Source organism: Oryctolagus cuniculus, chromosome 4 (genome assembly GCF_964237555.1).
Source record: "Oryctolagus cuniculus chromosome 4, mOryCun1.1, whole genome shotgun sequence".
NCBI classification, from domain to species: domain Eukaryota; kingdom Metazoa; phylum Chordata; class Mammalia; order Lagomorpha; family Leporidae; genus Oryctolagus; species Oryctolagus cuniculus.
Genome location: NC_091435.1, coordinates 12,842,793 through 12,868,643, shown reverse-complemented (window position 1 = coordinate 12,868,643; position 25,851 = coordinate 12,842,793). Strand labels below are relative to the sequence as shown.

Genomic DNA, 25,851 nt, shown 5'->3' with positions numbered 1-25,851 from the left:
CTGCACCCAAGGGACCCTTCCTAAGAACGACTCCGTGGGGGCTGTGGGTGGCGGGGGTCTGGGCGGGGCTGTCACCACTTGTAAACTGGCACGTATGCATTCATTTGTAGAAAAAGGCGCCCTAGAAGCAGGGAGTCATCTTTGCACTGGCAGAGTAGCCGTGGTGTTTGGGATGGAACGTGGCACAGAGCACGCGTAGCCGGGGGCTGCGTTCGTCTGCGGGGGCTGCGTTCGTCTTCTAGAGCTGCAGCTGCTGTCACGACCCGGATGTAGCAGACCGGGAGTATCTGGGAGAAATCTCAGTCCAGGACTCCGTCTGCTACCAGACCCAGACCCAGCTCCACCTGATAGAAAAGTGCTGGCAGCCAAGGCGCTCAGTCCCCAGTGCCTCTCGGGTCCGCGAGTGAGGGTCTGTCCCTGGGGCTCCCGTGTCTGGAGGTTGCGGGTGACCCCTGCTGTTCCTTGGCTCGCTGACACATCACCCCATGTCTGCCTTTAGGAGGTTCTCCCGAGTGCAAGCCTACACCCCATTTCCCCTTCTTGTAAAGACAACGGCGATTGCAGAAGGGCCCTCATTTGAACCTGAGTAGCCCTGTAAAGACTCTCTCCACAGCAGGGCCACTTCCGAGGTCCCAGAGGTTAGGACTATGGGTTTTGGGAGAAGACAACTCCATCCACAGCAGTGCCAGGGTAAATACACCGGTGTTTGGTTCTTTACTTAGGAGTCTGTACAGCTTTTTTTTTTTTTTTTTTTTTTTTTTGCACATTATAGAGGTAAACTTATTTTTGTGCACATCTGCAAGTGGGAATCTATACAGCTTTTACAGACAAAGTTCAGGAGCAGGTCAGACGACACTGTTGGAAATCAGAATGGCAGCTACATATGTTCCCACAGTGGCTGGGAGAGGCCCTTGGTGTGGGGGCGGGACCTTCCAGGTGCCAGCTGGGGCCCGTCTCTTGCTCTGGGAGCTGTTTTCTGTTGGCGGAAGTGTATGGGGGGGATGGGGGCTGCTCACGTATATTTAGAGCAGACCTCTGTTCTGTGTCTTAGATTTTAAAATCTATTCAGCATGCGAGGTAGGACAGACACCTACTACAACTTCTACTACAGTTTACAGTTTAGGAGTCTGTGGTTTGTCTTTTTTTTTTTTTTTTTGTCTGTAAACATTGAAATAAATAATTCTCAACCAGAGCCGCTAGGGAAACAGCAGGGGGTAGAGTCTAGGGAATTAAGTAACAGGTGCAGCCTCTCAAATTACTGAACAGTGCTGCTTTTCACAGGCCTCCCTGGACACCTGGACAAGAGACCTTGAGTTCCACACTGTGCAGGTAAGAGCACGGGGGCTGTGAGGTGAGCACCGGGATCGCCGGGGAGGCAGACACACGTATGCACATGCATACGCTCACCCTCACTCGCACAAAGGGACAGAAAGAGTGCACGCGTGCGAGAGAGCAAGAGAGTATGAGATAGAATGCACTCAGCCCACTTGGCACTTGTGGACAGAGAGGAGGAGAGAGAGAGAGAGAGAGTACACTCACCCCCACACGCAGAGATGGACAGAGAGGGGGACACAGATTTATTTAAAGCAATTGGCTCGTGCTACCTGGGGCCTGCAAGTCTGGAATCTGTGGGACAGACCTGTAGGCTGCAGACGAGAAGAGCTGATGTGGCACCGGCAAGTTCAGAGGCCCTAAGTATTTTTATTCATTTGAAAGGCAGGGAGAGATAGAGAGAGAGAGAGAGAGAGATGAGGATGAGAGAGAGAGATCTTCCATCCACTGGTTCACTCCCCAAATAGCCACAATGGCCAAGGCTGGGCCAGGCCAAAGTTAGGAACCAGGAGTGTCTTCCAGGTCTCCCACATGGGTGCAGGGGCCCAAGCACTTGGCCCATCTTCCACTGCTTTCCCAGGCTCATTAGCAGGGAGCTGAATCCAAAGTGGAGCAACCAGGCCTCGAATCAGTCTCTAAAGGATGCTGGTGTCGCAGGCGGCAGCCTTACCCGCTAGGCCACACTGCGGGCTCTGAGACCGAGTTTCTTTTTCCAAAAGTCCTCCTTGCTTTTTGTTCCTTAAGGCCTCTGACTGTTTCAAGGATCGCCTACTTCAAGTCTCCGGATTTCAATACTCATCACGTTAATAAAAACACTTTGACAGCAGCATCCAGACTGGCGTGTGACCACACAGCCGGGCACCCTGGCCCCTGAGTTGGCACATGAAATGAACCATCTCATCTGATCCTAGGGGTTGGTCAGTCTCTGCCCAGGGCCACCAGGTTCTGCACAGCTGTGTCCTTACTCTGAATGAAAATCTACAGAGTCCTGGTGTGGGTGGGCTTGGCAGAATCTCCTGAGGTCAGATCGGTGCTTTCTGTGTTGCGTTGACTCGTGTTTATGGTCTTGCTGTAACCACACGCCGGGCCATGCATTTCCGTTTCTACCAGTATGCAAAATGGTGTTAGAACAGTCTAGAGCTTCCTGGCTTAGTGGCCTAGCTCGCTCTTTCTTTCTTTCTCTTTCTTTCTTTCTTTCTTTCTTTCTTTCTTTCTTTCTTTCTTTCTTTCTTTCTTTCTTTCTTTCTCTTTCTTTCTTTCTCTCTCTCTCTCTCTCTCTCTCTCTTTCTCTCTCTCTCTTTCTTTCCTTTTTTTTTTTTTATCAACTCATTTTTTTTCTCCTGAGACAAACATCAAAGAAACTCCCTTATGTGAATTTGATTCCCAGCCAGGAACCAAGACCGACCTACCAACAACACCTGGCCCCTGGGCCAGCCCAGGTGGTAGCAAGTTGGCACCTGGTTCTGCCACTCCAAACAGCTGGGTGAAGCTTACCAGTCATCAGGGCACATCAAGCCCCAGATAGGTCCACGAGGAGCTGGACTTCTTGGAGGTCCTCAGCGGGACAGCAGCTGCCCGCTCAGCCCAGGGCTCCTTTGCTGCCGGAGGCAACCCTGAATCCATGCCTCTGAGTGCGAGGGAAAAGGCTCATCTCCCAGGCAGCAGGCCTGCTCAGAGCCTGGCTGGCAGGCAGCCTGCATCCTGTTAACCTGACGCCTTTGTGGTTCAGACAATGGAGCCGGGGCCAGGTGGGGTCAGGCTCCCACGGTTTGGGTTGCTGCTGGGGGAACACCCCCCTTCTCAAGTGACTCACCCAAGCTCACCCAGCAATTTCAAACAGAGCCAGGAATGATCCCACACTTCCACGGCTGCTCCCGTGGCTGGGGTCCTGGGGACTTTGGGAACTTAGAGCCCCTCTTAGGGGAGTCAGGGTATCCCCTTGGCACAGCTGTCAGGGAAGAGAGCTTTGGGGACCAGCCCCGGGAGCTCAGACCCGGGAGGCACAGGTGTCTGCACAGGGCTCCGTCTGGAAGCCCAGTGGATTATCACTCCCGGCCTCTCCCGTCCTCCAGCAGCGCCATTCAACGTTGAAAGCCTTTTGGGCAGATAAGCTTGGAGGGGCCAGGTCTGCAAGGTGAATGGCTTCATAAATGTCCCTGCATGCCTGCGGCTGATGGTTACAGGGTTGGAAGCTGCTGGCTGTGTGGTTTGCATCCGGGCCCTCATCTGGTCCCCTCTCGGGCTGCAGCACTGTGAGGGTGCAGAGGGGACAGACAGCTTGAATCCCATCAGCCCTTGGCCCCAACACACACACACACACACACACAGACCCACATGAGCCATGCTGGGGAGGCCTGGCCTGGAGAATCAGGGGAGGCCAGGTGTCAGCAGGAAGCAGCGTGGCTGGGTGGGGTGTGTGTGCCCTTGGAAGGGGGATGTAATTAGTCCCTCGGAAGATCTTTTTCTGTTGCATAAGGCAGTTGAGCATGGTGCTCCCTGGTCGTGCACGTGGGGAGCTCCGACGGGGTCGCAGGTTGCACTTGGCAGCACGTGCTCAGAGGCCGTGAGGTTGGCCGGCTGCAGACACGCACGTGTCCTCCGGGCTGGGGACCCCTCTGCACGGAGCAATCGCACGCGAATTCTTGGCGGCTCCCTAGAAACCGGTTACTAGGAAGGCGCTCGGCTCCTCCAGGCTGGTGTAGGGTATTCTCGGCTTGTTCTGTTTTGTTTTCAGGGAGGCGATGCCAGTGTGCGGGATGCTGGGACTGATTCCCACGAGGGTGGCTTTTGCAGGATGTTCGGAGATGGTTGGCGGAGTTATGCATCATTTTCCCCTTCTGCTCGTTGCCAAAGAGCCCTCTGTCGGGTGCAGGAGAAGGTCAGCCTAAGACCGGCCTTGGTCTCCTTCCGTGCCTCGTAGCCCTCTGGGCGCGGATGAACTCTTATCTGGGTGGTGATCCTGGCCCTCTACCCCCCAAATTCCGCATCTTGATCCTTCAGCTTTTGAGAACCAAAGGCGGGTTGTGAAACGAACCCCTGAAGTTTCTGGCAGCTCTGTAAGCACGGGGCTTCCAGCGAAGCCCGCGGGAGGGTTTGCCGATCATTCAGAAACAGTTCTAAAGGGGGTGAATGGCAGTGGTGTCTTTTCTTGAAATCGTGTTTAAGAATGGTTCTCCAAAGTACGTTTGGTTTTTGTGCTGTGTAAGGTGTTAACAGGTGGAGTCGGTGCACTGAGCGGAAGGAGATTTTGTGAGACGTCAGGCCAGTCCTGGCCCTGTTGAGGCTGTGTGTGTGTGTGTGTGTGTGTGTGTGTGAAGGCTCATTCTCTGCATTAGAGAAGACGGGCTGTTGTTTCATGGGAAGAAGCAGTAGGATCATCCTCTGCTGGGCTCGACCGTGGGCTCCTGGAACCCATGGGGCCCCCTTCTTAGGCTCCTGCAGGTCTTTATCCATTTGCGGCTGCTGTACACCTGACCTGGTCATTTACAAAGAGCAGGGATTTATTCCTCGCAGTTCAGGAGGCTTGGACGTCCACGAGCATGGCTCTGGTACCTGGCCCAGGACCCTCTGGCTGCATGACAACATAGCAGAGGGCGTCCCAGAGTGAGGGAGTGTGCAGAGAGAGAGAGAGGAATAGCGGGCCAGACTCCTCTCCTGTGCCAGGAGCCCACCCCTGCCATGTCTGACCCAGCTCCTTCATCCAGGCAGGAGAGTAGAGCGCCTATCACCTGATGGGCACCCCTCAATATCGTCACCACGACAGTTGCTTTGTCAGCTGAGTTTTGGAGGGGACGTTCGAGCCATCCCATGATGACAGCCTGGGCACAGGGTCTCTGTAGCATCCAGATGACATCATGCCGTGTGTTGGACTGTGGTGTGCTCCCTGACACTCCCGCGGTGTCTGTCCTCGCCCCCACCACCACGAGTCTCACCTCCCAGGACCTGTCAAGGGTTCACGACGCCAAGTTCAAGGCTGTGAATCTCAGTCTGAGCTCTGCTCTTGGGTGACTTATTCCACGGCTGCAGGCGGTTTCCTTATTTGCAAAGGGATAACAGCAGTTTGTTTCTTGCCGACTGGAACATCTGACGCCTTGTGCACTCTCCGTGTAGACTGGTGGCATTGGGGTGCTGGGGCAGGAGTTTGCAGTTCTGTCTTCTCTTCCCAGCTCCCCTCTGCCACTTCAACAAAGAGTTAGGCCCCCAGGGAGCCCCCGGCCCTTGATGTGGTGCTCAGGGCTCGGCTCAGCCCCCGCACTTCCCCGTCTCGTTCCCACTCAGACACTGGACATAATTAACCCCAGCTTGGGCGGCTTTGAACATCCTTGTTAGAAAGGGCTGTAAAAAGTGCAAAGAGATGTTTCTTTGAGAGGCTTTGCAACAACATCAATGAAAAATAGATGAGCTCTGTTGAACTGCAAATGTTCTGACGTTGAAGGCAAAAACATAAAAATTGGTCCTTTTTTTTTTTTTTCCCCTCACCCAGGATGAGGTCAGGGCTGCAGTGGCCTCTGTCTAGCGGTCAACACCAAGCTCAGTGAGCCGGGCTGGGGAAGGAGCCATTCCTCATGGCTCCACCCTCCCCAGAAGCTTGCACGCAATTCGGCTCAATCTCATTTTTTTTTCTTTTATACATTTCAATAACTATTTATTATGCTTTCTTGAAGTGCCTGGCTGTCCGCCAAAGGCTGTGAGGTTGAATATACAGAAAATAGTCAAATGCACTCTCACCAGAAGGATTATGATGTCGTTGAATAAAGCAAGACTTAACAGCAAAAATGGCTGTGTTTGTGTGCTGGTTTTAAGTCCGCCAATAATCGCCTCCATGACTCTCGGGTAGAAAGGACCAGAAATCCAGCCAGGACTGCTCAGGGCTCCGTGGGTCTGTTGTTCCGTGTTGTGTTGGTCACCTCCGTGGCTTGACTGAGCCCACAGAATGTGACGTGAAGGTGGAAGCAGTGTCGGTTCAGGTTGCACGGTGCACGGGATCTTAGGGCGTGAACCTTTCTGCACACAGCAGGGCTCCAGAAGTCCTGATTTGCTTCCTCTGCCTCCTGCAGAATAACTGGCCGTGGGGGACTGGCCTTGCCCTTGCAGGAACACCTGGAAACAGTGCAAGGGGCTCAAGGCAATCCCAGCCCACCTGCTGTCCCCGCAGAGGGAGACTTGCCAGGGCTTGGTTCGTTTCTCATTCGAAAGCTGGATCTCTGTAGTCTGCTTGGACGACTAAAGAGGGATTCCATTGTGTATTCTCCCGTGCCTCTGAATATGTGTGTCCGCTTCTGATTCAAAGGATAAAAAGCCCAAAGAACAAGAAAAACGAGGGGACTTTCTTCACCGGCCGTTTTCCAAGAAGTTGGACAAGAACCTGCCAGCACACAAGCCACCGCCAGCCTCACTCATGGCGCAGGTGCATGGCAGCAAGGGGCTGCCCAGGGACCGGAAGGCCTCCAGGTCTGGCTTCCCCGACAAAGGTGCGTAGGCTCTGGGGCCTCCCCCCGAGGCCACTCATGTGGAGCTGTGTCTGCTCTGCCCGTATCCCAGATGGATGTGTTGTCCCCGGGACATGGCTGGTTCCTGGGGACGCTCGCCTGAGGGGACCTGAGAACACACCGCTGCCAGAGCTGGTAGCCTTAGCCACCTGGCTGTGCAGGGATGGCTTGAGCACACAGAAGTGGCTGTGTGGTATTATGAAAACAGATTGGGGTACGCAGTGCTGCAGGAGCAGGGGTTGGGGTGTGCCATTGAGGGAGCAGAGCTGGGGGTACAGGGCTAGAGAGGGGTACAGGGCTAGAGAGGGGTACAGGAGCAGAGTCTGGGGTGCATGGTAACATCAGAGCCGAGATTGGGGTGCACAGCATTGTGGAACCAGGGATGAGGGTGTGGTATTGTTAGATTTGGGGTGTGAGAGAGAGCGAGCAGGGCTGTGGTGTCATGGGGGGCTTCCCCAGAAGAGTGGACCCTCGGAGGCACTGAAGTATGATTGGGTCTGGACTCTGGGGTGCGGGTAGGGTGCTGCAGTCTAGGTTTAAGTCCCAGCTCTGCTGCTGGCTCTAGGCCCACATTCCTTACCCTCTGATGGTCTTCATTGGTTCCTCTACTTGTAACAGTTCCTGCCTGTTGGAGCCCTCGGGTGGGTGAAATGAAACCTCCATGTAGGCTGCCTGCATGTGGGCTTGTCCGCACATCACAGATAACTGATGACTATGAGTCGCCCTGCTCTGGGCTGAGCATGGAGGGAGGAAGGAAGGAGGACTCCCCAGCACGAGGGTACCGCACTGCAGGGAGGTTGAGAGAGGGGACGTGGGTCTGCTTTCTGTCACTATAATGAAATGCCTGAAGCAGGCTTGGGAGTGAAGAAAAAGAGTTTTTTTTTTTTGTTTTTTTTTTTTTTTTGACAGGCAGAGTGGACAGTGAGAGAGAGAGAGACAGAGAGAAAGTTCTTCCTTTGCCGTTGGTTCACCCTCCAATGGCTGCCGCGGCTGGTGCACCGCGCTGATCCGAAGGCAGGAGCCAGGTGCTTCTCCTGGTCTCCCATGGGGTGCAGGGCCCAAGCACTTGGGCCATCCTCCACTGCACTCCCTGGCCACAGCAGAGATCTAGCCTGGAAGAGGGGCAACCGGGACAGAATCCGGTGCCCCGACCGGGACTAGAACCCAGTGTGCCGGTGCCGCAAGGTGGAGGATTAGCCTAGTGAGCCGCGGCGCCGGCCCGAAAAAGAGGTTTCTTGAGCTCACATTCTGGAGGCTGGAAGTCCAGTCCTGGCGCAGGCTGAGTCCAAAGCATCCTGGGTGGTGGGAGAGAGTGGAATTGGTGAGCAGACTGGGCAGGGCCAACCCCAGTGTAGGACCGCTCACCCTCTCCCAGGAGAGTCACCTTCGTCCCTGCTGAGGGCAGCCCCTGTTGACCCCAGGACCTCCCACTAAGACCATGCCTCTGCCTCCCGACCTCACCAACCCTGCCCAGGACCCAGCCTCCAGCCAGGGACCTGGAGGGGACAAACCAGACTGAAACCACTGTGCCAGGGGTGTCCCGGGGCTGGAGGGCAGAGGCACCTGTCACTGCGGGAATAGAGGGGAGAGATCGTGGGGCAAAGCTGCTCCCGGACGGTGGCCGCTGTCCCCATGTTGCCCAAAGCAGCTGCCCACCTTGGTGCTGAGCACACAGCAGCTCCTGGGGGCTCCCAGCCGATGGGGACATTGGAGGCCTTCGCTGCTGGCGACATTGTCCCCTGCCCGCGGGGTGGATCTTGGGCCTCTGTACCAGCACGGGAAACTGATGTGGGTGTTTGTGTGTTTATGTACAAAAGGGGGGCGGTGGCTGCACAGTGTCCCCGGCTGCTCCCAGCGTGGCTCTCACCAAGCGGCAATTTGCTCCTGCAGCTGGGCCATGAAGGGACCTATAAAATGTTACGAAGGAAAAAGAAGCTCGTTCTGCATGAACTTGGCCTGGGTCCCCGCAGCTCCGAGTCTGGAGGGGGTTTTCCCTTCCTTTTCTGGCACAGTTTGCAAGCCTGGTCTGTGCCAGCTGGGGTGGAAACCCTGGGGACTGGCCGGCCGCCTTCACTCACCGCATGGGGAAGGGAACTGGGCCCCGGGTCGGAGCTGGAGGAGGCTCTGGGGAGACCAAAAGCCGTGAGGATCCTTCCAAGGGCAGGGAGCTCTGACCCACACACGCAGGGACGAGCCTAGAGTGCAATCAGCCGGGCACATGGGGACAGACGCCATTGGAGTCCATTGTGTGGGACTCCTGGAGTGTTTGGGTTCCCAGAATGGTGGCTACCAGGGGTGATGGGGGTGGGACTGGGGAGCCAGTGTTGAGGGGTACAGAGCATTAGATTTTAAGATGCAGAGAGACCTGGCGCTGGGTTCACTTAACGCTGCCGAGCTGTGCACTGGGAGGTACTCAGGACTGCATTTCCTGTTGCATGCTTTTTCTCTCAAGGGACAGGTGAGGCAGCGGGTCAGCAGGGAAGTGGGCCTTCCCGTGTGGCCACCTGATGACCAGGCCTGCAGGGGGCTCAGGACAGGGGCTCGGCGCTTCCAGGAGCTTGTGGAGACCTGGCACGTGTGTGCACTTCTCTCTTCTGAGGCCCTTTGGCAGGGCCCAGAACTTTAGGCAGCCAGAAGGGGAGCAGGTGTTAAGCCGGGACCAGGAGCCGTCTGTCTACTACGCCCTAGAAAAGCTGGCGGGAGGCCTGTGGCCGGGGAGTGTTGCAGGGTGCTGCTGCTCCCTCCTGTCTTAAGCAGCCACAGCCGTGAAATTCTTGGTTTCTGCTGCCCTCCATGCGGTCCCTGTGCTGTCCAGCTGGCCACCAGCATAGGCAGGAGAAAGGCAAGGGTGCGGTTTCTATGGCTGGGTGGGCGTGGCTTCCGTGGCTGGGTAGAGTTTCCATGGCAGGCTGTGTAGTTTTCTGTGACTAGGCGTGGTTTTCTGTGTGTGGTTGGGCGTGGCTTCTGAGGCTGGCTGGGTGTGGTTTCTGTGACTGGGCGTGGCGTGGTTTTCTGTGGTTGGGCGTGGCTTCATGACTGGGCGTGGTTTCCGTGGTTGCCCTCCTGACTTTGTTTTCTTGGTGTGCAGATTCCTTTGGCTGCCGCAACATCTTCCGCAAGACGTCCGATTCCAACTGTGTGACTTCTTCTTCCATGGAGTTCATCCCGGTGCCACCTCCCAGGACCCCCAGGATCGTAAAGAAACTGGAGCCGCAGCAGCAGGGGTCCGGCAGTGCCAGCGTTCCCCCTAAGGAGGACCCCCTGGTGCTGGACATGGTGCGCTCCTTCGAGTCCGTGGACCGCGACGACCCCGCGGAACTGCTGTCCCCGGCCCATCACCACAGGGTCCTGCACTCACCCGTGAGCCTGGGCCGCAGGAATTCCAGCGAGCGGACGCTGTCCCCGGGGCCGCCTCCCGGCAGCGCCTCACCCCTGCACACCTCTTTGCATCCCACACTGGTCTCCTTTGCCCACGAAGATAAGAGCAGCCCCCCCAAGGAGGAGGGCATGTGTGCCCCGCCTCCTGGTCCCAGTGGCGGCCCCCCGCAGCCACTGGGGAGCCCCAACTGTGTCAAGAGCCGGGGCAGGTTCCCCATGATGGGCATCGGGCAGATGCTGCGGAAGCGCCACCAGAGCCTGCAGCCCTCAGCCGAGAGGGCCCTGGAGGCCAGCCTGCCCCCGCTGCAGCCCCCAGCCCCCGGGAGCCTGCCCTTTGACCTGGCCGATGGCATCAAGGGCCAGTGTTAGCTCAGGCCTGCAAGGTCTGGGGCTCCCCAGGGAGAGCTGTGGGTGCAGGGGCATGAACAGGCAGGGACCTCACAGGTACATCCTTTGTCCACACCAGCCTGGAGACATCCCAAAGGCACAGCCCCCCAGCCTGCAGCACCCAGCCTCGCTTGGGGATCCCTGGAGACGCTGGACATGGCTAAGAAGGCTGGCCACAAGAACAGCCAGGTTCAATTATCCCATCCTCTTCCTGGGCCCCTCACCAAGCGCCCGCCCACCTCCCCTGCGAGGACAGCCTGTTACCCCAGCCTCCTGTCTGTGTGCCTCACTCACACGGGGACCAACAGTGTCACAATTTCTCCAGACCACAGCCCCGCTATGGGGGGTGAGCAGATGGTCCTTCTGTAGCCACGAAAGCCCCCATGGGCCTCGGACCCAGAGGAAGACATGGGGAGAAGCCTTGGTCAAAGATGGAACCATTATGAACTCCAACGAAAGAAAAAAAAACTGAAGCTCTCATTGCCCAAGCCAGGTTTTGGCAGGTGCATTTCTGCAGTTTGGCTGAATCTTGCTAACGGTCGAATGATCTGCCCCCGAAGGGATTTTCCTCTGTGTGATGTCGTTAAGTGGAAATGGCGTCATTTTCAGAAAACCAGGCTGGAGTGAGGAAAGCCATTCCGCCAAGTGCTTGTTTCGTAGCGGGATCCAGCTCATTGGGCAGAGGCTGGGGTGAGGGTGTGGTGGCGGCAGGACGGTGGCCCTGGAGGGACCCAGGACCCCACGTTCATCCCTCTGTGTCCGCACAGGCTCTGGTTCCGATTGGTTCTTTAGGAAGAGAGACGAGGATGGCCGTGGCAGCGTTCTGTGCTGTTCCATCCTCCAGCGGCCCGAAGGAAGGTGCAGTGAGGGGCTCAGCTCGGCTTCCGGGAGCTGCCTAGTAGAGAGCGTGTTCGTGTGCCGGACGGCTTCTTCCACAGGGAAAGCAGCGTTCCTCCAGCAGGGTCTCCGTCCACACTGGCGTCTTCACACCTTTGCCAAGGATCGAACCAAAGATGTGTCTCTGGTGTTGTGTCTGTGCCGTCCCTGAGTGTGCGTTGTGTGGACCCCGGTGTTGTCTGACTGTCCAGCTGGAGCCCGGCGGGGGCTGCGTCCATGTGGTACCTGGGGCGGGGAGCAGAACTGCAAGGAGAAGGATGGCCACAGGTGCATAGGGTTAGTGCAGGAGATGGGTAACAGGTGGCCCAGACTGTGGCCACCCCAGGGCGGCTTCTCCGTCCCTGCCCTTGCCGACTGCCAAGCCAGCCATCGCTTCCTGCAGGCCAGAGTGTGTGCAAGTGAATCTTCACTTTCTCATTGGTCTGTGACATCCCGTTGGCCCAGCACAGCCCCAGCTAAGCCAGCAGACAACACAGCTCTCCGACTGTGACCGTGTGACCGTGTTTCCGGCTGACTGTGGCTGGAGTCCTCGCCAGGGATGGGCAGAGGTTGCTCCAACTCCAGGGCAAGACTCCTGAGTGCCGGTGTTACTCTTTTGTATGGAGCAGGGTGCAGCATCTCACGTGGAAAAGAGCTTTTTCAGCAGAGAGAAGACAGGAATCCTCTGTGCGACCCCCTGTCCGGGGCTCATGGGATGCTTTGATTGTGGGCTGGTGGGGAGACCTCTTTCGTGGGGGATGGTTTCCAGCCGCAGCTGTTGCGTTCTGCAAGGCGTGGGGTGTGTGCCTGTGTGTTGTGGACTTTCTGGCGCCCCTGCTGCCCGTTTTTTTTTCCTTGTATTTTACTTTCCTCCAGGAACCTGAACGTGTCCATGATTCCTGTCCTTGCGTGCCTCAGGGGCAGCTGCGGTGCCCTGGCTCTCGCTGGCACCACTGTCGCCATTGGTACCTTGACCTTTGAACTCAGGTTAATTCCAGACCCAGTGATCGCTGTGGGGGAGTGAGAAAGGGGAGAAAACTGCGAGCATTGTGTGAGTGTGTGTGAGCACCTGACAAGTCTGTGAGACCAAGTCCAGGAAGAAGTGATAAATTCTTTATTATTTTATTATATTTATATGGGAGACTTTGTGTGTCCCCTGGGTAAGCGCCAGGCATGTTGTCCGTCTGACCCACGCGTGTCTCCCGTCAGCCTGTGAGCTCCGGCAGCTGCTGATGGAAATGACTGAGCTGTCATGAGAAACCTGGAAGGAAAAGTCCATTTGAATTGTACGATTCGGTCGCAAATAAGGACTGTACTTATGTCACCATTACGAGATATATGTACTTTTGTAACGACTGTGAAATACATTTTTCCCTCACGATGACTGCTTCTTTATTGGTTGATCAAGCTTGGAATGTTGAGTGCATTTCAGATGAGAGCCATCTTTTACCCGAAGGTCTTGGTCCAGCAGCCGGTTCCACGCCACCTGCATCATCACACCTCACAGGCCACCTGCCTGACTGCCAATGGCAGTGCAAGGTCAACCAGCATTCCCAAGGTCAAGGGCCCCAGGTGCAGGGAAAGTGATGCCTCTGAACGTGTCTTCTGGATATTGTCCTCGTTTACAAAGGCCCTGGTCAGGGACAGGGGAAGCGGGATGGCAGGGGTGGGGGTGGGTGTGGGAGGTTCAGATTAGGTACTGGGACTGTCCAGTTGTCTGTCGCTTTGTAACCGTTCACACCTGCATTTCCCATCTGCCACCCTCCACCCCCTGTTCCCCTTCTGTATAGCAACGGAGCAAAGGGTCGGAGGTTGGCAAGGCCAGAGGGGTCCTCGCTGTCTCCCCGACACGGCACTCTCTGTGAATCTGGATTAGGAGAAAAGAACAGGTGCTAGTGCTGATGATTTTTCCTTGTAGGAACCACAACATTTTACAACATTTTAGGAGATGCTCTGATTCAATACCGTAACTGCCTTTTGGTTTTTTTAAAACTATAGTAGCATATAATTTTTTAAAGATTTTATTTGTATTTATTTGAAAGGTAGAGTTACAAAGAGAGGGAGGGAGGGAGAGAGAGAGAGAGAGAGAGAGAGAGAGATCTTCCATCCACTGGTTCATTCCCCAAATGGCTGCAACAGCTGGGGCTGGGCCAGGCCAAAGCCAGGAGTCAGGAGCTTCTTCCAGGTCTCCCACAAGGGTGAGAGGGGCCCAAGCACTTGGGCCATCTTCTGCTGCCTTCCCAGGCCATTAGCAGGGGGCTGGATGGGAAGCAGAACAGCTGGAACACAAATTGCCTCTCCTATGGGATGCCAGCATCACAGGCAGCGGCTTTACCCACTATGGATCTACACCAGCCCCAGCAGTATATTATCCTCAACGATTTGTTCAACAAAGATTTAAAGCAAAGGTTGAGAAAAACACTATATTTGCAAAAACTGATGCAGGCGTTTCTTTGTTCTTGATTTTTTTTTAATGTCAGCTTCCACATGGAAAGGAGAACATGCAGTATTTGTCTCTGTGTCTGGCTTAATTCACTCAACATGATCCAGTTGTATCCATTTTGCTGCAGATAATAGAGTTTCATTCTTTTTATAGCTGAAGAATATTCCAGTGTGTGTGTGTGTAATCTCACATTTTCTCTATCTACTCCTCTGCTAAGTGGATGGTTCCAAATTTTGGCTATTGAGAACAGTGCTGCTTTAAACATGTGGTACACGTATTTCTTTGATACAGTATGTTCAAGCCTTTTGGGTGTATCCTCAGAAATGGGATTTTTGGATTGTATGGTAAATCTACTTCTAGTTTTTTTTTAAAAGATTTTTATTTATTTATTTGACAGGTAGAGTTACAGACAGTGTGAGAGAGAGAAAGGTCTTCCCTCTGCTGGTTCACTCCCCCAGATGGCCGCTATGGCCAAAGCTACACTGATCCGAAGCCAGGAGCCAGATGCTTCCTCCCATGCGGGTACAGGGGCCCAAGCACCTGGGCCATCCTCCACTGCCTTCCTGGGCCACAGCAGAGAGCTGGACTGGAAGAGGAGCAACTGGGACTAGAACCGGCGCCTACATGGGATGCAGGCGCTGCAGGATTAGCCTTGTGAGCCATGGTGCCGGCCCCCTACTTCTAGTTTTTTAAGAAGTCTCCGTACTGTTTTCCACAGTGGCTGTGCTAATTCACATTCCCACCAAGACTGTGTAAGAGTTCCCCTTTCTCCACATCTTCGCTGGCATTTGCTACTGTCTGTCTGTTGGAGAAGAGCCATTCTGATGGGGGCGAGGTGCTACCTCGTTGTCCACCCCAGCCTTTTGGAAAAAGAGAAATCTGGCGTCCCATGTAATTTTTAAAGATGCCTTGGAGTTCCCAAGTGAGCCAACGCCAGGGCTGCTCCCCCGAAGAAAACCGCCATGGTTGGGGGACAGTCGGCAGATCCAGGCACCATTGCAACAAGGACTTTTGAGGTCCTCGCAAGGGCCAGGCCTTGCAGCGCCCAGACATTCTATACTTCATACCCTTCCTGCCAGCCACTGTCGTCTTCCAAAAGCTGGAGAGAGACAGCTCGCCTTGGGGACCCTGTCTTCTTCAACACATCTCCGCCGTAGGCAGCAATCCCGCCATGACCTTGCTCTCTATGTTAGTTATTAAAAGGGGATTGGATTTTAGTAGCTTAAGTCAATAAAACTTTTTTTTTAAAGCTCCCTAGCATAAAGTGAGACCAAACAGAATGCAAAACGGATACATTTTTAGGCGGGGCTGGAAATCTCTGGGATGCTCAGTGTGCTAAAGGCACGGTGAGGATAATGCAGAACAGTGCTGGGAGCTGGTTCAATTTAATGTCATCACTTTTCAATGAAAGGAACGTATTTCCTGAGTAGTAAATGGGTGTATTATTTGTGGCAGATTTTTTTTTTTTTTTTTTTTTTTTTGTCAAGGGAGCTTTTCAGACATCTGGTTGCAAAGACAAATGGAGTATATATATTTGTGCTGCTTTTCTGTGCACGTGTTCTCGTGACACACGTTTAGCTCTGAGGCCTGATGTCTGGCACCAGGGAGAGGCGGGATTTGGAAAAGAAGTAGGGAGGCCTTTCAGGTTTTGTGGTCTGCATCCATGGGTCTCCTGGTCTGAGTGGGGTTCAAGGCAGGAGGCATTTTGGGGAGCTACATCTGGGGGAAAAGACTAGCTTGAGGGGGAGCAAATGCAACTGAAAGATCAGAGTTGTGTGGTTTAAAATTTAAAGATGGTACGGGGCCAGCACTGTGGCGTAGCAGGTAAAGCTTCCACCTGCAATGCCAGCATCCCCTATAGGCACCGGTTCGAGTCTTGGCTGCTCCACTTCCCATCCAGCTGCCTGTGAATGGCCTGAGAAAAGCAACAGAAGATGGCCTAAGTACTTGGGCCCTGCTACCCATGTGGAAGACCCGGATGAAGCTCCTGGCTCCTGAATTCAGCCTGGCCCAGCCCTGGCCATCATAGCCATCTAGGAAACAAGCCAGTGGATGGAAGATATTCTCTCTCTCATCCTCTCTGTGTAACTGACTTTCAAATAAATAAATATTAAAAAAAAAAACCTTAAAGATGGCACATTGCAGAAGATAATACTAGGAAACTTGCCACTACAGGTGATGAAAAGATGGATCTGACCTATGACCCTGAGCTACTTGGATTCCCAACTCAGAAGATGGCCTGTGAGCTATTTCGAAAGCAAAAGTTGTAGCTTGTGTTTAAGCCCTGTATTGTAACACACGGGTGTTCTCTCTAAGTCCCATTACCATAGTCAGCTGGCAAAGGGCCAGTTGCAAACCTGTATGGGAAGAGGTTGGGCAGTGTGTTCATGGCAGGACAGACAGGAACACCTGCCCTGACCCCTTCACCAGGGTTCATCACTCCTCTGGCAACCCGTGTGTGAGAGATGTTAGGCTTTGCTGTGCTAACAAATTACACCCAGCTCTCTGTGTCTTGCCTACTGAAGGTTCATTTCCAACACAAATTTGTGGGCGTCTTGGCTGACTCAGGCAGCTATCTTCCACATGGTGACTGGGGGCTCCACCCACTGAAAATCAATCTTATCTGACAGCTGCAGCAGAGGAAGGATGAGACCAGGGGGTTCCCCGAGACCCTCAAGGGCCTTGTGGGGGTGGGCGGCTCGTCACCGCCCCTGGCAGCCCACTGGCTGGAACTAGTCCTTTAGCCTTGCCAATGAACGACAGCTGAGAAACGTGGGGGAGTATGTGACTCTTTGGGGTTCAGCTACTGTTTATCTCCATAGGGGAGATAGATGCCTAGCATTGGAAGGTCTCCTAAAATCGGCCTGGCCTTTCCCCACGGTCACACAGTTATAGCACTGTAAGGGTCACTTATTCTAAAGGAAGGGATTGGTGTTGGCAAATATTAGTATCTCATTTCATTGAAGGGGAGCATTTGGGGCTGAGTGGTGGCCTTCCCAAATTTACAAGTTGAAGCCCTAACTCCCAGTGCCTTGGAATGTGACTCTATTTGGGACAGAGGTGAATTGGAATGAGGCTATTGGTGATTCGGTATCTTTGTGAGATGAAATTCGGGCACAAGAAAGAACCCAGACAGGAAAGACAGAAGAGGCAGTGAGAATGTAGCCAAGGGGAGAAGCCTGCCCAGGAACCACACCTGCCAACACCTTGATCTTGAACTCCAGCGCCTAGAACCTTGAGGAAATACACTTCTGTTGTTTAGGCCACTAGTCTGTGGTCTGGGGACGTGGGAACACGGGGACAAAGCCAATGGCAAGATTTGTATGTGCTACAAATCTTCAAGTTTAGTCCCATGTGCTGAATTCCATTCACCCTTGCCCAGGAAGTTCTTTTTGTTGGTGTGAGATCCACCTTTCTAACGATCACCTGAGAGGTAGGCTCAGTGTGCACTGATTTTCCAGTATACCAAGTGGTCCTTTCTGTACTGCAGAGGGCTGCCACTGGATTCAGTACACGCCCAGGTAGTAAATACTGCAGGCTTGGTGGATTACCTACCATGCAGCCTGTTCCCTGTTCTTTGTTTCCTGTCTTTTTCATGTTTGGGGTTTTGTAACTTTTAAAAATGTGAAAACCATTCTTATCTCGTGGACCTACAGTAAGGATCTGCATCAGGATTTGGCCCTTGATTTAAGCCACACAAGAACTCTATGAAGCGTCACATTTGCTCGGTTTTACAGGTCGGGGTAGGCAGCTCACCCCGTTCAACAACCAGGGCTTCTGCAGTCATGTCTCACATAAGCTTGTATCGGGAATTCACTATCGGAGAGCTCCTTGAGTTTGTTGATCATGGTCATAAGCTGGTTAAGGATCTGGGAGGTACACAGCGGGTTCAGCCACAGCCTGCAATCAGACATTGCAAATTCGTGTGCCGGTTGGAGTTCCAGCTGCTCTGCTTTGGATCTAATTCCCTGTTAATGCATCTGGAAAAGCAGTGGGGGATGGCCCAGGTAGTTTGGTCCTTGCTATATATATCGGAGACCCAGAAGGAGTTACAGGCTCCTGGCTGCAGCCTTGCCCCGTCTTGGTCATTGTGGCCATTAGGGAACTGAACCAGTGGATGGAAGATTTCTCTCTCCCTTTCTCTGTCGCTTTACTTTTCAAGTAAAATTTTTTAAAAAAAAATCTTTTTTGAGAAGTCTAGAAAGTGATTGAACCCAAGGGAATGTGGAGGTGGGGAGAGACCCAGCTTCTCTCTATGGGTTTCTGGGGTTGGCTGTCATCCCCAGGCACAATTATGCTTCAGGAGAGCCACACTGGTCACTAGGCTGCCGTCGCCATGGAGTCCCCGCCCTGAGATTCATCCCTGTCCCAGCTGGAAAGGATGGAGCCAGCCCTGGCCCTCAAGTTGTTTTCCATTCAAGCCTTGTGAATGGCCTGTCACAAATAGTCTCCTGCTTGTTGGTAAAAAGACAGCGCTTACTCAGGGTCTTGGGGAACGAGTCTGAATCGAGCGCAGCATGGAGCTGAATGATGCTTGTAGACAAGTCGTGACCATTACTCACAGCTGGATGACGTGGGACCACGGGTTGGACAGGCGTCCTGGGCACTGAAAGGTGAATTGTATCATCTGAGTCAGAGAGCTCCAAAGAGCCCATTCAACCACTTCAGTTCCCACCCACAGTCCGTTCTGTTACATAAGCCATCCTCACTCTCAGAGCATTCAGACCCAAGTCAGAGACTCACAGGACCTTGGAAGATTCCCAGGTCTGGGCTTGGGTCCCCAGGAGTTTGAAGCAGTCACCATGAAACCCAGCTTTTCAGGATAAACACAGTACAGCTTCACAGAGCAGTTTTTATAACTCACTGGCAACTCAAAACCCAAATATTTGTACTTAAAACTAACATGTGTTGCGTATCTGAATGCAAAGTCGGTGTGAATTTTGTGAGCACAGCCCTCATTGTTCTCTCTGCTTTGGGACAGTGGAAGGGGTCATTTTAAGAAGCAGAAGTCAGGTTCGGCTTCTTTCTCTTACAGATGGCTGCGTTTTGGGCCAGAATGGAGAAAGACACAGTAAAGAATTCCTGACGTGCTGTGGGTAACTTCTGTCTCCAAACTCAGTTCTCCTCCCACTAAACTGGATGGAGAGCCCAGAATTCAGGGGGATGGTTTGGGGGGGTATCATGAAGTTTGGAGTCCTCTCACTCCCCTTTGCAAAATTGTGAGGCAGAGAAGCAGTGAGCGAGGGGATGACCACAGCAGAAAGAAGGAAACCGATGTGTGAGGAAGTGTTGAGGGGAGAGTGTGTATGCGAGCGCTCGCTCTCTGTCCTGAGCATGCGTTGTTTTGCCTTCTGCTGTATGCTCCTAGGTGTGTATGTGTGCTGTAGTCCTGAGTGCAGTGCTGTCTTTTCACTTGCCTTGCTGTGCCTGCCAGGACGCTGGGATTTTGTCTTACTCATCTTTGTGTCTATACCTAGGGATCCAAGCACATGGATGGGTGGGTGGTTGGATGGTGGATGGATAAGTAACTGAGGGATGGATGGATGGTGGTTGATGGATGGCTGCATGCATAGATAGAGGTAGATGAGTGCATGGATGGGTGCATGCATGAGTGAGTAGATGGAAGGAAGAAAAGATGGACAGATGGACCAATGGACCTGCAACAACCTAGAGTTGAGACCAAACATTAACAGGAGTTAGGTGACTTAGATTAGTGGGTTTCTGGAGGGTGCTTAAAGGAAAAGATACTCCCCTAGTCTAGGGTGTAAGTTCTCCCATGCAAGATAAACAAAAATAATGGGCAGCTTGGGGAATTAAGGGACCTCTGACTTGGGGTGTCGGTATCCTTCATGGAGGACAGCACTGTCCGTCCCACCACAGGTCCATCCATCACCCTGGAAATGAGAATTATGGAACTCCGTTGTGTGTCAAAGCCACTGTCCCCCGTTATCAAATCCATGGAAGTCCACTGACTGCTGTCTTCTAGTGACCTTACAGGACTTGGGTCAGATAAGCCGGGACTGTTATTTTCCACTCCGTCCACCCACAACGGTTTATTAGGCCAGTAGACTTAGCCCCAGACTCTTCTGTAAAGCGGGAGTGAACACTGACCCTGAAATCTGTGTTAACCTCTCTCTCCTGCTATGTCCGCCCAAGCCTGCAGCTGTGTGTGTGTGGGGGGGAGGGACAGGAGGGGACACATTTATCTAAAAGCCGCCATCAGTTACATGATGCATTTTCACTAGGGGACATGTAACTGATCCAGGTGGCATTCATGCAGCTCCATCTCATTCCACCTGATCTGGACACTTTCCACGTTACAGGCTGTACTGTGTCCTTCCTCAAATTCCTGCTGAGGCCCTAACCCCCAGGATCAGAATGAGACTGGGCTGCAGATAGGGCCTTTAAAGAGGTGATTATGTTGGGGCTGGTGCTGTGGCATAGTGGGTAAAGCCGCTGCCTGCAATGCCGGCATCCCATATGGGTGCTGGTTCGAGTCCTGGCTGCTCTACTTCCGATCCAGCTCTCTGCTATGGCCTGGGAAAGCAGTAGAAGATGGCTCAAGTTCTTGGGCCTCTGAACCCATGTGGGAGACCTGGAAGAAGCTCCTGGGTCCTGGCTTTGGATCAGCACAACTCTGGCCATTGCAACCAACTGAGGAGTGAACCAGCAGATGGAAGACCTCTCTCTCTCTCTCTCTCTCTCTCTTTCTGTGTAACTCTGAATTTCAAATAAATAACTAAATCTTTTAAAAAAGAGAGAGAGAGAGAGGTGATTATGTTAACATGAGGCCATTAGGGTGGGCCCTAACCTGGTCTGACCAGTGCCTTCATAGAAAGAGGGAATGGGACACTCGGTGGGATGTATCAGGGATCCAAGCACACAGAAAAAAAAAAAAACAGTGAGAAGTGACTGCTATCCAGGGAGAGAGGCCTCAGAAGAAGAAACCGAACCTGCCAACACCTTGATCTTGGACTTCCAGGCTTGTAGCTCAGGGAAGATGATGCCATGAGGTCACTGTGGCCACTGAGCCTGAGCAAACCAGCACCCACAGCCCCAGGAATGGGAACCATGCAGCCCACACCGGCAGCACAGATCGGTCATTTACTCAAGGCTGACCATGGCAAGGGGTCAGCCATCCGCACGTGCATTTGGCCAGGATGCAAAGGCAGGCAGAGGAGTGTGACAGCTTTCAAGTGGAAAAGGGGAGGCTGTGGGTGCCCCCACTGGAGGATTGGCCTGGGGGACTGGGAGGTGGCCCACGCAGAAGGACAGCCCAGGTGGTTGCTTTGGGGAGCATATTTGACTTGTTTTCTGGTTGTTTCTGAGTTGGAAGCAGGGGAGCTGGTTGTCTCCAACCGAGTCTTGATGGTCCTGATTAATGGCTGCCAAGGTTCCTGCAGGAGCCAAGGGCCAGAGGTCCACCGTGAACCAGGAGCCGGCCGTTGTCAGCTTGTGTCTCGCAGGGCAGTAGGCCGTCTTCTCGCCCAGCTGTCTGGCCGCGTGTTTCCTAGGGCTGCTATAACAAATCACCACGCATGGGACGGCTTGAAACAGAAACTCAGTCCTCACAGTGCCCCCCGCAGCCCCATGCACTGTGGCGTCATCTGGACAGACCACATCAGTGAAGACTGGTTCTCTAGATAAGGTCATTTCTGGGGGCCCTGGTGGACGTGGATTTGGGGGACACCATCTAGCCCAGTCCACAGGAGAAGAGTCCTCCTCCATTGTCACTGAGGCTGGAAGCCTGGCAGGGCTGGACCTGACGTGGGGCTTCGGGCACTGTGAGGGCACTGAGCTCTGTGAAGCCTCGAGGTATCCAGATATGGGACGTTAGGACGTGACCTGCGTGGAAGCGCTGGGCTGCTTAGAAACGGGGAGAAGGATCCTTATCCGACCATGCGGAGTGCCCGGCGGGCACACTCCACCGAAGGCAGACCCTGGGGCCAGGTGGGTTGGTGATCTCGTGACGTGAGCTTTCACAGAGGAACCAGAGAGACAGTGGGGCGCCAGGGGTTGGGAGTGGGAGCGCTTAATTGTGGGCGGGACATCTTGCTGTGACCTGTGGTTCTCCCCAAGTGTGTATGAGGGTACTTCAAAAAGGTCGTGGAAATGGAATTAAAAGATAGGTTTATTTTGGTGCAAAATATTTTGAAATTCTTGTCTGTGAGGGTCTTTAAAAAGTTCCTTAAAATGTATATAATGAAAAGCTATGCGTGGATTTCACATTGTTTGATCATCGACATATTGTAGACCCCAAGACGCTATTTCTCTATTTCCAGAAACAAGATTCTCTGGCGTAGCAGACGTGCTGCTCAAACTCCAGAGAGGGTCCACATTCAATATGGTCCGTCTAGAGCCAATGTTCACATCTCCCCAGACCTGCTCCTCCCATGCTCCCCCTTGTAGTGCAAAGCAACCCAGACTCTACCTGGTCCAACCCCAGCCTCCAATACAGCCCATTCACAATTCCCCTCAGTGCCACCTCCTATTTGCTTCTTACTAAGTCAAGTGGCCCAGAGATGACTGACCAGCAAGGGCCATCCGTGCAAACTCCAGATTGGAGCCACAATGACCACTTTCTTTCCACCCTTGCCACTTAGGCAGTATAGTGAAAGATACATCAAAACAGGAGCCATCAAAATAGGGACTTGGAGGGGCTGGTGCTGTGGTGTAGTAGGCTAAGCCTCTACCCGCGGCTCCAGCATCTCATATGGACAGCAGTTAGAGTCCCAGCTGCTCCTCTTCTGATTCAGCTCCCTGCTAATGGCCTGGGAAAGCAACAGAGGATGGCCCAAGTGCTTGGGTCCCTGTACCCATGTGGGAGACCTGGAAGAAGCTCCTGGATCCTGGCTTTGGATCTGGCCTTTGTGGCCACTTGGGGAGTGAACCACTGGATGAAAGACCTCTCTCTCTCTCTCTCTCTGTAACTCTGCCTTTCAAATAACAAACAAATGCTTAAAAAAATAGGGACTTGGGGCTAGAGAGTAAAAATGATGATTAGATAATCAATGTAAGGTACTTAGACCAGTCAGTTGCAAAGTGACTGCCACAGGATTAGCCAGTGTGTGCTGGCTGTGGTGTTGTGCTGTTATATAGAGTAAAAGAGCCTGAGGTTTCTGCCTTGATCTGCTTTAGAAAGCTATGGGCAGATTGCTTCTCTCTCTAGTGGGACTCCTCACTGAGATAAAAAGAAACATGAAACACTGAGACTTGGGAGACTAAACCTGCATTCTAATGTCACTACTATTTTTCAAAACACTTTTATAGAATCCTGTTTTGTACCTGCAATTCCTCATGCTCTTCAAAACACACACACACACTTTTATTTTGAAAATTTTTATTTAGAAAAGTTGCTAAAAAAAGTATAGAGAGTTCTGGAATACCTATCACCCCATTTCTTCCATTGTTAACATCTTATCATAACCATCGAACATTGGTCAGAACCAAGAGACTGTCATTGGGGGATTCCTCTGAACTAGATGCCCAGCCTCATCGGGATGTTGCTATGGTCTGGATGTTAGTTTGGAGGTTGGATGTCCTACAGAATCCTGCTAAAACCTTGCTCCCCAGGGGGCTGCCTGGTGAGGTGATGGAACCTTTAGGAGGTGGGCTCAGTGGAAGGTTCTTGGGTCACTGGGGGGTACCTCCCTCAGAAGATCCTTCTCACAAGGCAGTTGTTATAAAGGCCTGACCTTGAGTCCAGCCTCTGTCTCTTCTCCAGCCTGATATGTGGCCAGGGCTCTAGTCTGCTCCCGCCATGGCCATCTGCCTTCTCCAGGGGTCAAACTGATGGTGCTACCCAATCTTGGACTTTGAGTTTCCAACATTTTGAGCTAAATAACTTTTCTCTTGATCAAGTTTGCTGCCTCAGGTATTTGGTCTAAGTGATCCAGATGCCACCTACTTCCCCTTCACGTCCTCCCTCCACCCCAGGACCCAGCCCAGGGTACCCTGTTGCATTTAGCCTCACGTCTGGCTGGTCTTGTCTCCCCTAAGCTAGGTGGCCAGTCTTGCATTGCCTCTCATCCTCTTGGGGGACTTGACAAGGACTGGCCTGGGATCCTGTTGAATGTCCCCCTGTTTGTCATTTTAATCGGGATTAGGCTGGGACCTTAGAATGAGCTCTTCACATTGTCAGGGAGGATAATCTCATGTGACACCATTCGCCATGGAACCGCACCACTTCTGCAGGGTAGGATTTGTCAGCTTCTCCACTGTGGTGCTGTCACTTTTCCCTTTTTTGTCTCTAGTCTTTGGAAGTCAATCACTAAACCCAGCCTTAAGGTTTGTGCATAGTGGGGATTCTCTCCTAGAGGAGAGAATATTTACACACATTATTTGAAATTCTTCTTTTTTTATTTTTTTGATAGGCAGAGTGGACAGAGGCAGAGTGGACAGAGAGAGAGAGACAGAGAGAAAGGTCTTCCTTTGCCATTGGTTCACCCTCCAATGGCCGCCGAGGCTGGCGCGCTGCTGCTGGTGCATCACGCCAATCCGAAGCCAGGAGCCAGGCACTTCTCCTGGTCTCCCATGCGGATGCAGGGCCCAAGCACTTGGGCCATCCTCCACTGCACTTCTGGGCCACAGCAGAGAGCTGGCCTGGAAGAGGGGCAACCGGGACAGAGTCTGGCGCCCTGACCAGGACTAGAACCCGGTGTGCCGGCGCTGCAGGCAGAGGATTAGCCTATTAAGCCGCGGAGCTGGCCGAAATTCTTCTTTAAGAAAGATGTGCCTCCCCGCATTGTTTTATTTACTCACTTGTTTTTATTATTAAAAACTCATAGTGGGCCGGTGCCACGGCTCACTAGGCTAATCCTCCACCTAGCGGCGCCGGCACACCGGGTTCTAGTCCCGGTCGGGGCGCCGGATTTTGTCCCGGTTGCCCCTCTTCCAGGCCAGCTCTCTGCTGTGGCCAGGGAGTGCAGTGGAGGATGGCCCAAGTGCTTGGGCCCTGCACCCCATGGGAGACCAGGATAAGTATCTGGCTCCTGCCATCGGATCAGCGCGGTGCGCTGGCCTCAGCGCACCAGAGGTGGCGGCCATTGGAGGGTGAACCAACGGCAAAGGAAGACCTTTCTCTCTCTCTCTCTCTGTCCACTCTGCCTGTCAAAAAAAACAAAAACAAAAACAAAAACAAAAACCTCATAATATTTATTTTATATGTTGGGTATCATCCAGTGCTGCATTATTTGTTTTGTTGCTCAAATTCTTCTGGCTTTGGTCATCAGGAACTCTCTTTCCAGGGTCTTTGGGATGTGCCCCCTTCCCTTTGTGTCTTTTTTTTTAATTTTTAAAATTTTAATTTTTTCTTGTGTTTTGAGCACATCCTTGCCTCCTGGCACTGGCAGCTGCTCTGGGCTCATTTGTATTTTCCTTGCCTCTGCCCAAAAAGAGCTCCCTCTTGAAAGAGCCCTGATTCATCGGCTTCTTAAACTTCCCATGAGTGGCAAATCTGATTCCCTTGTGGGTGGATTTCAAAGCTATATTCACAACCAGAAGTCATCTGCAGTCATGTCTAGAGAAATAGACAGGCAATCAAGTGCATTGAATTACATCTTTTTTAAAAAAGATTTATTTAGTTATTCTGCAAGTCAGAGTTATGGGGGTGGAGAGAGAGAGAGAGACAGAGAGAGAGAGAGAGAGAGAGAGAGAGAGAGAGAATCTTCCATCTACTGGCTCACTGGCTAGGCTGAAGCCAGGAGGCAGGGTCTTCATATGAGTCTCCTACATGGGTGGCAGGGGCCCGAGCGTTTGGGCCACCTTCCACTGGTATTTCCAGGCCATTAGCAGGAAACTGGATTGCAAGTGGAGAGGCCGGGAAAAGGACCGGGACCCATGTGCGATGCCGGCGGCACACGCAGCAGCGGTGCCTGCTAGTCCCTGAAATAGAAAGTAAGCCATGAGCGTGGCTCAGAAGCAAATCCTAACCAGAGTTCTTTTTGA

The 25,851-nt window shown here is 52.9% G+C and overlaps 1 protein-coding gene across 4 annotated transcripts in view; it reads left to right on the top strand.

Moving 5' to 3' along the window:
* The window catches only part of HUNK (hormonally up-regulated Neu-associated kinase), a 106,577-nt gene extending 93,734 nt beyond the window's left edge, over positions 1–12,843 (top strand). For 3 of the 4 annotated variants that reach the window (XM_051859488.2, XM_070071879.1, XM_051859490.2), the window contains exons 9-12: positions 1,282–1,329; positions 4,067–4,210; positions 6,623–6,803; positions 9,910–12,843. In XM_051859488.2, the coding sequence (XP_051715448.2) occupies positions 1,282–1,329; positions 4,067–4,210; positions 6,623–6,803; positions 9,910–10,568 (1,032 nt within the window). In that variant the 3' untranslated portion in view covers positions 10,569–12,843. The remainder of the gene's footprint in view (positions 1–1,281; positions 1,330–4,066; positions 4,211–6,622; positions 6,804–9,909) is intronic. The other variant, XM_051859489.2, reaches the window with a different exon arrangement.
* The last annotated feature ends 13,008 nt before the right edge of the window (positions 12,844–25,851 follow it).